The sequence below is a fragment of the Parus major genome, chromosome 28 (assembly GCF_001522545.3).
Source record: "Parus major isolate Abel chromosome 28, Parus_major1.1, whole genome shotgun sequence".
NCBI lineage: Eukaryota > Metazoa > Chordata > Aves > Passeriformes > Paridae > Parus > Parus major.
The window spans coordinates 4,393,543-4,403,675 of NC_031797.1; the positions used below are offsets into that span (position 1 = coordinate 4,393,543).

The 10,133-nt window shown below is 65.3% G+C and overlaps 3 protein-coding genes across 7 annotated transcripts in view; 1 reads left to right on the forward strand and 2 right to left on the reverse strand.

Annotated features, from left to right (window-relative positions):
- The window catches only part of HDGFL2 (HDGF like 2), a 9,940-nt gene extending 4,418 nt beyond the window's left edge, over positions 1–5,522 (forward strand). For 2 of the 4 annotated variants that reach the window (XM_015651635.2, XM_015651637.2), the window contains 13 exons: positions 3–182; positions 538–654; positions 796–867; positions 1,095–1,236; positions 1,392–1,467; positions 1,555–1,840; positions 2,408–2,502; positions 2,873–2,943; positions 3,252–3,322; positions 3,447–3,548; positions 3,645–3,858; positions 4,496–4,613; positions 4,765–5,522. In XM_015651635.2, the coding sequence (XP_015507121.1) occupies positions 3–182; positions 538–654; positions 796–867; positions 1,095–1,236; positions 1,392–1,467; positions 1,555–1,840; positions 2,408–2,502; positions 2,873–2,943; positions 3,252–3,322; positions 3,447–3,548; positions 3,645–3,858; positions 4,496–4,613; positions 4,765–4,861 (1,641 nt within the window). In that variant the 3' untranslated portion in view covers positions 4,862–5,522. The remainder of the gene's footprint in view (positions 1–2; positions 183–537; positions 655–795; positions 868–1,094; positions 1,237–1,391; positions 1,468–1,554; positions 1,841–2,407; positions 2,503–2,872; positions 2,944–3,251; positions 3,323–3,446; positions 3,549–3,644; positions 3,859–4,495; positions 4,614–4,764) is intronic. The other 2 variants (XM_015651636.3, XM_015651638.3) reach the window with 1 other exon arrangement.
- A 353-nt stretch (positions 5,523–5,875) lies between these two features.
- LOC107215464 (perilipin-3-like) lies at positions 5,876–8,991 on the reverse strand. Of its 2 annotated transcripts, none has more exons than XM_015651652.3 (8): positions 8,884–8,991; positions 8,090–8,147; positions 7,690–7,885; positions 7,513–7,595; positions 7,018–7,432; positions 6,723–6,913; positions 6,514–6,636; positions 5,876–6,440 (listed from the first exon to the last, which is right to left on the reverse strand). In XM_015651652.3, exons 2-8 carry the CDS (start codon positions 8,138–8,140, stop codon positions 6,096–6,098), a joined length of 1,404 nt encoding a protein of 467 aa, XP_015507138.1. In that variant the 5' UTR covers positions 8,141–8,147; positions 8,884–8,991; the 3' UTR covers positions 5,876–6,095. The 2 variants fall into 2 exon arrangements, with proteins under 2 accessions (XP_015507138.1, XP_015507137.1); XM_015651651.3 differs by lacking the exon at positions 8,884–8,991 and adding an exon at positions 8,474–8,578.
- Positions 8,992–9,505: 514 nt separating this feature from the next.
- The window catches only part of LOC107215396 (perilipin-3-like), a 3,503-nt gene continuing 2,875 nt past the window's right edge, over positions 9,506–10,133 (reverse strand). The window contains exon 7 of the mRNA XM_015651506.1: positions 9,506–9,928. Within this exon, the coding sequence (XP_015506992.1) occupies positions 9,506–9,928 (423 nt within the window). The remainder of the gene's footprint in view (positions 9,929–10,133) is intronic.

The window sequence follows — 10,133 nt, forward strand, 5'->3', positions numbered from 1 at the left end:
AGCCCGCCAGCTCCTCCGACAGCGACGTCCCCGAGAACGACCCCATGGCGGGGAGCGACGCCGGGGACGACGAGGATGACTCTGCCATGGCCACCATGCCCACCGAGAAGGTGGACAGCGATGAGGACTCGGATCGAGGCAGCGACCACAGCGGGCTCAAGAGGAAATCCTTGGCCATGAAAGTGAGTGAAGGGCTGGGGACAGGAGGGTGGCCCAGCCAGGGGACACTGTGGGTCCATCACAGAGCTTTCCTTGAAGCCACCTCAGCAGAAGGTGCTGGAGAAACCAACTCCCTCTGGATTCTCCAGAGGGAACTGGGGCTCAGCGTGATTTTGGGGGTCTCATGATGCCTGTGTGGCGGGGTGGTCAATCCTGGTGGGGTTAGCAGCCCGGAGGAGGATCCAGAGCTGCAGATCTGAGTGCAGCTCTTGCAGGTTGGGAAGAGTTGGAGAAAGCCCTTCCCAGGAAGGACTTTGCTTTCCATGGTGGGTGGAGAAGGAATGGGCTTCTCTCATCTTGTCACCTCTCCTTTGCCAGATGCCTGTGACAAAACGGCCTCGGAAATCCTCCAGTGACTTGGACCAGGGCAGCCCCTCTGTCACAGAAGAGGAGAACTCAGAAACATCTTCCGAGTCGGAAAAAAACAGTGACCAGGTGAGAGGATTTGGGGGTTCACTGGCAGGGTGGTGGGGAGAGCATCCCTGTGGGAGTGAGGCAGAGGCTGGAGGGAACCTGACTGCTGTGATACCGTGGTGACACTGTTCCACATCTCCTCATATTTCCGTTTTTCTCCAGGATTTCACTCCTGAAAAGAAGCCAGTGGCCCGGGCTCCCCGGAGGATGCCGGCAGCAGGGAGGAAGAAGAAGGTAAAGGGCCCCTAATGAGGGAGGCTGGAGAGGAGTCGGGGTCTGCACTGTGGGGAGGGGGGAGCTGGGGGTGACACCTGGGCTGGAGCACCTGGAGCTCGCTCGCTGATCTCTTGGTGAGCTGCTGGGGCTCGGGATGCAGGACACTGCTGGCTTTGGGGGCTGGCTGGGATTGGGGCAGTGCCACCCCACGGCCAGCTCCCATCCCAGCCCCGCTCTGCCTGCAGAAAATGGAGTCTGGCTCTGACTCCGACTCCAAAGTGGACTCGGATCTGGAGATGGGCAATGCCACCGTGGACATGACCAAGTCAGACTCGGACTCGGACTCGGACGTGTCGGTGAAAAAGGCGCCACGGGGCCGCAAGCCAGGTACCCCCAGGGCTGCTCCTGCTTCCCCAAGCCTCTGGGAATTCCCATCCCGAATTGTGGGCACATTCCAGAACCTCTCTGCCTCCATGAGCCGGGGCTGTTTGAACAGAGGCACCTCCAGGGCTCCTGCAGAGCATGTCCCTGTTGTCTTGCAGCTGAGAAACCCCCTCCCAAGCCCCGCGGCAGGAAACCGAAGCCGGAGCGAGTCCCCAGCAGCTCCAGCAGCGACAGGTGAGCTCACCTGGGCCACTGGGCCACTGTCACCCTTGGGCTGGGCTGGGGGTCCCGCGGGGGTCCCAGCCTGCCCTGTCCTGGCAGTGACAGCGACAGCGACGTGGATCGCATCAGCGAGTGGAAGCGGCGGGACGAGGAGCGGCGGCGGGAGCTGGAGGAGAAGAGGAAGAGGGAGCAGGAGGAGGAGATCCGGCGGCTCCGGGAGCAGGAGAAGGAGGAGAAGGAGAAAAGGAAGGAGAAGGCAGAGAAGGGCGAGGAGGTGCACTCGGACTCGGACAGCAGCGCCGAGGATGAAACGGCCAAAAAGGGCCGGAGAGGCCGGGCCAAGGCTCCGTCCTCCTCAGACTCCGAGCTGGAGCAGGAGAAGGAGGTGAGTGTGGAGCTGTGGGGGCCTGGGGGTGGATGGACAGCCTGTCACCTCCCTGTCAGGCCATCAGGGACCTCCAGGAGGGGCAGGGACCTGCTCTCGTGCTCCTGGGTTACCCTGCAACTGCCCAGATGGTGTTGGGAAGGGTTGTGTCCATGGCAATTCCGTGCCTTGGAGTGGGAGCTCTTCCCCTGGCCCAGGATGCATCATCCAGCTGTGGCCTCACATCTGGCACAGGTGCCCAGAGCAGCTGTGGCTGCTCCATCCCAGGCTGGATGGGGCTGGAGCAGCCTGGGACAGTGGAAGGTGTCCCTGCCATGGCAGGATGGGACGGGATGAGCTTTATTCCCAAACCATTCCCTGATCTCCAGGGTGCTATCCCCCTGAGCCTTTGGGAGCCTGTAGGGTGACTGTGTGCTGTGGGGTGACCACAGGCTCTGCTGTGGGGTGCCTGGGGTGTCCCTGGGCTGTGGGGTGGCCGTGGGGTGGCCATGGTGACACTGTGGTGTGGCCGTGGCTCTGCAGCAAGGAGGGCTCTGCCGCTCTCCCTGCATTGTTCTCTCCTCCAAGGTAAAGAAGCCGGTGAAGAAGCAGCCCTCGGAGTTGTCAAGGAAACCAAATCAGAAGGAGAAGAGGGGCCGAGCAGAGGAGAAGCCACGGAACAAGTCAGCATCTCCACATCTCCCTCCCCTTTCCTCCTGGGAACGGGGCTGTTCCTGCACGGCCCCAGCACCCCGGGGTGGGGATGGGGCTGGTGGGGCTGCTGCTCCTGCACAGGGGCTGGGCTCGTTCCTCCCCTCCTGCCGAGCTGAAGGGGCTGCAGGAGCTGTTGGGGGTTTCCAGGATGAGGTTCCGTGGTGTTTTCTTTCTCGTGGGGCTTTTCCTGTCTGCATTCCTGGGAAGCTGGGGCACAGGGGAGCTGTGATCAGGGTGGAGGGGTCTCAGGTGCTGCAGGCAGTGCCATCCCCTTGTTAGCCCAGTGGTGAGCAGGGTGTTCACCACAACCACCTTCCCTTTTTCCTTCCCTGCCCACAGACCTCTGAAAGTGGAACGAGGCCGGAAGAAATCCGACCCGACCCCCGAAAGGAGGATGGAGAAGAAAAAGGGTGAGAGAGCCACTGCTTCCCATCACAGAGGGGAGGAGAGGGAGGGGAGGGCTCCAGGGTTGGTTCCCCCATCCCTGGGACAGGGAGGGATCAGTGAGTTTGTGGCAGGGTTTTTCCCAGGATCACTTCCCTGACGTCCCCTCCCGATCTTGGCACAGCCCAGCCCCTGAGACATGTCCCAGAGACATTCCTGGGGCCGTGCTGAACTTTGGAAGTGCAGGAGGACACAAACCCCTGCCTGGGAGTGATTCCAGGCCCCAGAGCGGATCCTGAGCTCTGTGTGCCCTCACACTGTGTCTCTGCTCCAGAGCCCACAGTGGAAGAGAAACTGCAGAAACTTCACAGCGAGATCAAGTTTGCGCTGAAGGTGGATAACCCGGTGAGTGCCTGGCCTGGGACATCCCTGCTGTGATACCTGGGAGGCTCCTCCTCCTCCCTCTGGGGGTGCTGGGAGGCCCCAGGTGCCCCCAGGGCAGCTCCTGATCCCGGTGCCATCCGTGCAGGACATCAAGCGCTGTCTGAACGCGCTCGAGGAGCTGGGCACGCTCCAGGTCACTTCCCACATCCTCCAGAAGCACACGGACGTGGTGGCCACGCTCAAGAAGGTAGAGCAGAGGGCTGAGCCCTCCTGGGGCGAGTGGGGAGCCTGTCCCAGCCCTCGGGGGCTCTAAGGGGGTCCCTCCTCCCGCTCCCCGGGGCAGATCCGTCGCTACAAAGCCAACAAGGACGTGATGGAGAAAGCAGCTGAAGTCTACACCCGGTTGAAGTCGCGTGTGCTGGGCCCAAAGATGGAATCCATCCAGAAAGGCAACAAAGCCGGGCCCGAGAAGGACAAGGGGGAGGCAGAGAAGGGCCAGGAGAAGCTGTCGGGAGCAGAGACACGGAATGAGAAGGGGGAAGAGGAGACAAATGCTGGTAACATCCCTGAGCATCCTGAACATTCCCTGTGCTGTGTGGGCAGGTCACGGTCTCCTCCCTGGGGCGTGGCCCGTCCTGCTGGGGACAGGGACATGGGGAGGTGGCTTTGGCCCGGTGGGGGGGGATCAGCACCTCCAGGCCAGTGCCAGGAGCGGGAAAGGGCGGGATGGGGAATGCAGTGAGGGCACAGGGCAAACCTCCAGCCCCTCACCCGGGCTCCGGGGCCCCCACGCTGCTTTTTGGCCCAGAACCAGCTCCTCCCTGCCAGCCTGAGCTCTGCTCCAGCCATGAAGGAATGTGGAGATGTCCTTGGACACTGGCTCAGGCTCTTGCACAGGCACTGGTGACTGGGACCTTCCACCCTCAGAGCCGGGTCTCTGCCTGGGGCTGTCCTGGTGGTGCTGCAAGAGCCTTCCCTGAGGAACTGACGGGGAAAAATCCACCCTGGCGGTGCCTCTGGGCTGGGGGATGGAGGTTTTGGGGACCTTCTTGCAGCTGTGGGGATCAGGCCAGTCCTGGGGTCCCCTCAGGCTCGGCTGCATGTCCAGGGACAGCCTGTGGCCGTGGATCCTCAGCCACGAGGGTTGGGATGGGCGAGGGGATCCGAGAGCCTGAGCCTCTCTCTTCCCTCCAGACCTGTCAGGTCCTGTGAATGGTGAATCCCAGAAGTCAGAGGGCACAGAGGAGAAGGACAAGAGCCAAGGGCCAGGAGCTGGGGAGCTGGAGGCGTCCACAGAGGAGCCCCACAACAAGTGAGTGTGAGGGGCAGGGCTGGGGTCGCTGGGCTCGGCAGGGATGATTTGGGGACATCCTGTGGGTTGTGAGGGTTCTCCCAGCTTGGGAAGGAGCTGGGACGTGGCAGAGGGGCAGGGCCTGACTCTCCCTGCCCCTGCTCTCCCCCAGCAGTGTCCAGGACTATCCCAAGGCCGGGCTGGAGCGAGCTCGCGGGGAGTCGGAGGCTGCGGACGAGGAGGAGGAGGAGGAGGAGGAGGAGAGCTGAGGAAGCAGCTCCCACCTGGAGGAGGAGGAGAGGCTGTGAAGGGAGAGCAGCCTCTGCCTCGTCCCCTGCCTGAGTCACTTCATTAAGTCCCACCGTAGCCGATGTCCTTGGTCTTGTCCCGTGTCCCGTCCCTGCGGAGGCAGCACCCGCGGGGGGGCTGTGCTGGTGTCTGTATTTGTCCCTTCCCCTTGTTTCTCATTTTTTGTTCTGGTTTGTTGTTTTTTTTTCCCCTCCTACCTAATTTCTTGTGATTTCAACCGACATGAAATGAATATAAAGGGTTTTCTAATGAAAAACAGAAGGAACCCCAGTGTCTCTTTCTTGAGGCATCTCTGGCTGGGACGAGGGTCAGGGCTGGAAAGCACCCCATGGCTCCCCAGTTTCCCTGTGACCAGGATCGGGCACTCAGGAGCTGCTCCAAGCCCCTTTCCTCACCATCACGATCCTCTCTCCATCCCGAGGCAGCTGCTGGAGCCGGATCCCTCGGCCCCAGGGGTGGGCACCAAGTTTTCGGGGTGAAACCAGGGTACAAAGGGTGTGTTCTGTGCTCGGTGTGCCGGGGGGGGACTGACCCTGGCAGCGTCCTGCCCGTGCTGGGCAGCAGCTCCGTGTTGGTCTCTTTGCTCTTCTGTCCGTGTCCAATAAAGAATTCCCGGCTCCACCCGGCGCCGCCTCCTCTTTGTGCCCCGACCCCCGACCCCCTGCAGGCTGCAGTAACTCTGCCCTGGGGACACTTCGCTCCGTGTTCCGGAACTGCTTTCACTCTCCTCCCTAAACAAGACCCAAATAAAGCCCAAAACTTCCCGAGTGCCTCTTGCCCAACTGCGGGGAAGTGGGAGGCTCCGTCCAGGACCCCGATCCCAGAGCCAGGTCCTCCCCTCCCGGGGGCAGGGACAGGCTGGGGGGGCTGCCTGGGGAAGGGGGGCTCAGGACAGGGGGGTCCTCAGGTCTTGGGGTTTGCTCCTCCAGAGCCCAATTCCTCCTCCCCACGCCCCCAAAGAAGCCCCAGGCCAGTGCAAAACTAACCAGAGTTTATTTCTTGTGCTGTTTTAACCCTACAAGGCACCGAGGACATGGGGGACCCCCAAGAGGCACTTGGGGCAGCCAAGGCACTTGTGCAGTCCCCAGCAAGGGGACGAGGGACAGAGCTGGGGCAGGCACAGGGTGGGGGGCGAGGGGGGCTGGGGGTGTTTAAGGCTCCTAACGAGGCGTTTTGGGGGGAAGCCCAGAGCTGCTACTCCATCTCCAGCTCCACCGGGCGCTTGCCCGAGGGGGCGAAGGGTCCCACCAGCCACGTCAGGGGGGTGTTGAAGGCCACATGCTCCACCAGCTCGTCCATCAGCTGCCGGGCTTTGGTGGCGTGGGCGCGGGCTCGGGCCAGCACGGGCCCCGTCACGTCCTGCAGGGAGGTGACAGAGGCCAGCGCCGCCCGCAGCTCCTCCACGTTGTGCCGGACCTGCCCCGCCGTGTCCTGGATGCCGGTGGGGAGCCCCTGCAGGCTGGACACCAAGGGCTGGCAGGAGCTCTGCAGCTGCTGGCTCAAGCCCTGCAGCATGGTCAGCGTGCCCGACTCCACCGCCTGCGGGGGGACACGGGGGGTGAGGGCTGGGGACACCCCGGCTCACCCTGGGGACCCCCTGCCCTGCTCCTACCTCCGGTGGCACCTGGTCCTTGCCACCGCCCGGCTGCTTCTTGTTCCACTCCAGCCACAGCTGCTGCAGCTTCTCCTGCCCTCCCTGCAGCCTCTGGTCCACGTCCTGCCTCAGGTGCTCCACCTGCGACAGGGGCACGGCCCGGCTGGGTCGGGGGGCTGCCAGGGGACACCCCTGGCTGGCACAGGGGGCGCGGGGCCGGGTCCTACCAGGTCGAGGGTGCGCTGGAGCTGGGCCAGCAGGTCCTGGCTGCTCTGGCGAGCGCTCTGCAGTTTGCCCAGGGAGTGCTGGAGCGCTCGGTGCCGCAGCTTGGTGGAGAGGGAGCCCAGGCGCACGAAGTAGCTCTGCTGCTGCCTCTGCTGCTCCGGCTCGAAGCCCTCCACGGCCGTGGCCAGCTTGGCTGCGGGACAGGAGCTGCTCAGGGGGTCCCAGCACCACCAACCCCCCCCAGAGAGCCTCCCCCGCTCTGCCCAGCCTCGCTGGAGGTTGGGATCAGCTGCTCACCCAGCTCCTCATCCGTCATGGGCAGGTAATGGTCCACCAGCTCCTCCGACTTGCCCAGCACGGAGCCCACCCCGCTGGCCACCATCTGGCCCACGGTGCTGACACCGCTGCTGACCGCGGACTTGGTCAGCTCCACACCGCCCTGCACGGCCCCTTTGGTCATGTCCATCACACCGGTCACTCGGCTGGTCACTGCATCCTTAGCCCCAGCCACGGTGCTGGACACTGCGTCCTTGGCCTCGGTCACTCGGCTGGTCACTGCATCCTTAGCCCCGGCCACAGTGCTGGACACTGCGTCCTTGGCTCCGGCCACGGTGCTGGACACTGCATCCCTGGCTCCGGCCACGGTGCTGGTCAGCACATCCCTGGCCCCCGTCACCGTGGAGGTCACCAGCAGTTTGGTGTCCGAGATGATCTGGGTGGACACACAAACCTCTGTTAAGCACTGGGGGGGCCCCGAGTGTGCTGCCCACCCCACCCCACCCCAGCCGGTACCTGCTGGGGGGATTGCTGCAGGATCGGCAGCTTCTCCTCCAGCTTGTCCAGCCCCTTGCAGGCCAATTCATTGGCGCTGGAAACTGGAGATGTGAAAAGAGGTGTGTTTAGCACCCTGCTGCCCCGCAGGAGCTCTGCTGGGGACAGCTTTTGGGGTCCCCCCCGGCCCGCACTCACTCTGGGGCTCCAGCCGGGTGAGGAGGGGCTGGGCCCCGCTCGCTGCTGCCGCCGTCAGGGTCCTCACCCCTCTCTCGGCGGCGTCGCAGACGGAGCGCACGCAGGGGTGGCTCTCCTTGGTGCAGGAGTAGGCAGAGGACACCATGTCGTAGGCAGAGCTCACCAGGGGCAGGTTGGCCACGCGTGTCCCGATGCTCTGGGGGCCAGAAGGGCTCAGGGTGAGCGTGGTGGGGAGGAACCCCCCCAAACCTCACGGGGAATGGGGTCTGGGTGTTCCCAACACCCCGGGGATGCTTTTGGGGCTCTCCAAGCCCATCGGAGGGTGGGATAATCCCGATCCCGGTCTCCAAGCAGGGACCCCGTGGATCGCCCCCAGATTCCCCCCCTTGCCCGCACTGACCTGTTGCTCCTCTGCCTTGGGCTGCGCCGGCGTGGGCTCGCTGGTGGCCATGGTGGGGCTGGGGGGCACAGGACGGGACCGTGAGTGGGGTCAGGCCCCCAGCGCCCCCCTCCCGAGGGGAGCACCCCAAGTTCCCCCTCCCCGGAACGGGGCAGCTCCCACGCGGCTGGAAAATCCCGGGACGGGGCGGGGGGGGGTCCCTGGGACCGGGATCGCGATCGGGATCACAGGCGGGATCGGGACCAGGATCGCAATCGGGATCGGAACCGGAACCGGGATCGCAATCGGGATCGGAACCGGGATCGCAATCGCGATCGGAACCGGAACCGGGATCGCAGTCGGGATCGGAACCAGGATCGCGGACGGGCCCCGGATCGTGCTCACCGCTGGCGGCTGGGCTCGGTTCGGCTCCGCTCGGTTCGGCTCCGGGCTCGCCCCGCTCCTCCCCGCCGCCCTTTATACCCCGGAGCCCGCCCCGAGCGCATGTGACCGGAGCCGCCCAGCGGGGCCGGCCCGGGGCGCACCGGGAGCAGCGACCGGCGGGGGCGGGGGCCCGGGGGGCAGCGAACCTCCGGGCCCGGCACAGCACCGAACCTCCGGGCCCGGCAGGGCAATGAACCCCCGGGAACCGCACCCCCGCCCAACACCGGAGCCCCCGGGACCCCATTCCTCGGTCGGTGCTGCACTGACCCCCCCGGTACCGGATCCCCCGGGACTGAGCTGCCCTGACCCCCCCAAGCGTCCCCGCCCCTCGTGGGGGTCCCGAGCTCGGAGGTTCCGGTGCGCCCCCACACCTGGCCCGGTGCAGTTGGTCGAACCGGTCCCAGTGGGTTCTGGCGGTGGGAGGATGGTCAGTGCCGGGGTCCCCGGTGTCGCCACACCGGCTGCTGTCACCACACTGTGCTTGTGACGTCGGGGACACCCCGGGGCCCGACGGTGACAACTGGGGCAAAGTTCAGTGCCACACGGCTGCGGGTCACAGTCCAGGCGTCCTGGCACCTTGTGGCACCCTCCCTCCCGTCACCCCACGGAATCCTGTCCCCCCCCAGCACCCCCTTACTGAGCCCCCCTCGGGAGCGCCCCCGGCTCTGCCGCCCGTGCAGAGCCCCCCGGTGGGCCCGGCACGGTGGCTCTGCCACACCACTGCAGCCTCTGAGTCATTTTAAGGCAAAAAAAACTTGTTTTCTTCCTCTTTAAACTGGTTTGAAGCTGTTAAGACATGAAATCCCAGCGCTCCTGGGGCTTAGGGCAGCCCTGGATCCCAGACAGACCCACACCGCATCCTCCCCGTGCCACCATCGCCACAGGAGTCCCCGGCCGTGGCACCGGGGTCCCACGCCGGGTCACCAGGTCCCTCATTCCCGGTGCGGTTCGTGGCTCGGGTGGGCGCTCCCCCAGCTCAGTGGCACCGGTGACTCAGTGCTGACTGCAGAGCTGGGGGGCAGCGGGCACCCGGTGCGTCCCCCCCGCGGTGACACAGCCCTCCCACTTGGACATATCCACCGGGACATCCTCCGGATACTCCACGAGCGCGGGGGCGAAAGGTCCCACGAGCCAGGGCAGGGGCGTGTGCTGCCCCACGTGCTCCAGCAGCCCCTCCAGGCTCAGCTGTGCCCGCGTCACCGCGTCCCGGCTCTGCGCCAGCACCAGCCCCGACAGGTCCTGGAAGGAGCGGGCGCTGGCCAGGGAAGCCTGGACGCCCTCCACGCCGTGCCGGACGTGTCCCGCCGTCTCCTGCACGCTGCTGGGGAATGCCCGGGCGCCGGCGGCCAGGTGGGAGCAGGCGGAGTGGAGCTGGTGCAGGAGCCCGTGGAGCATGGCCAGCGTCCGAGCCTCCACCTGCGGGGTGGGCAGAGGGGCTGGGGGTGATGGACCCCAACCCCGATAGACCCCAAACCCCACAAACCCCAACCCCGCCCTCATGGACCCACACCGGGACTCCGAGGCTGCCGTTCCACCCCTGCTCCAGGTGCCACCACCCAGGTGTCCCCTTGCCACGTGTCCCCACCCTCTCCAGGCGGAGCCATCTGTCCCCCAGGGCCCC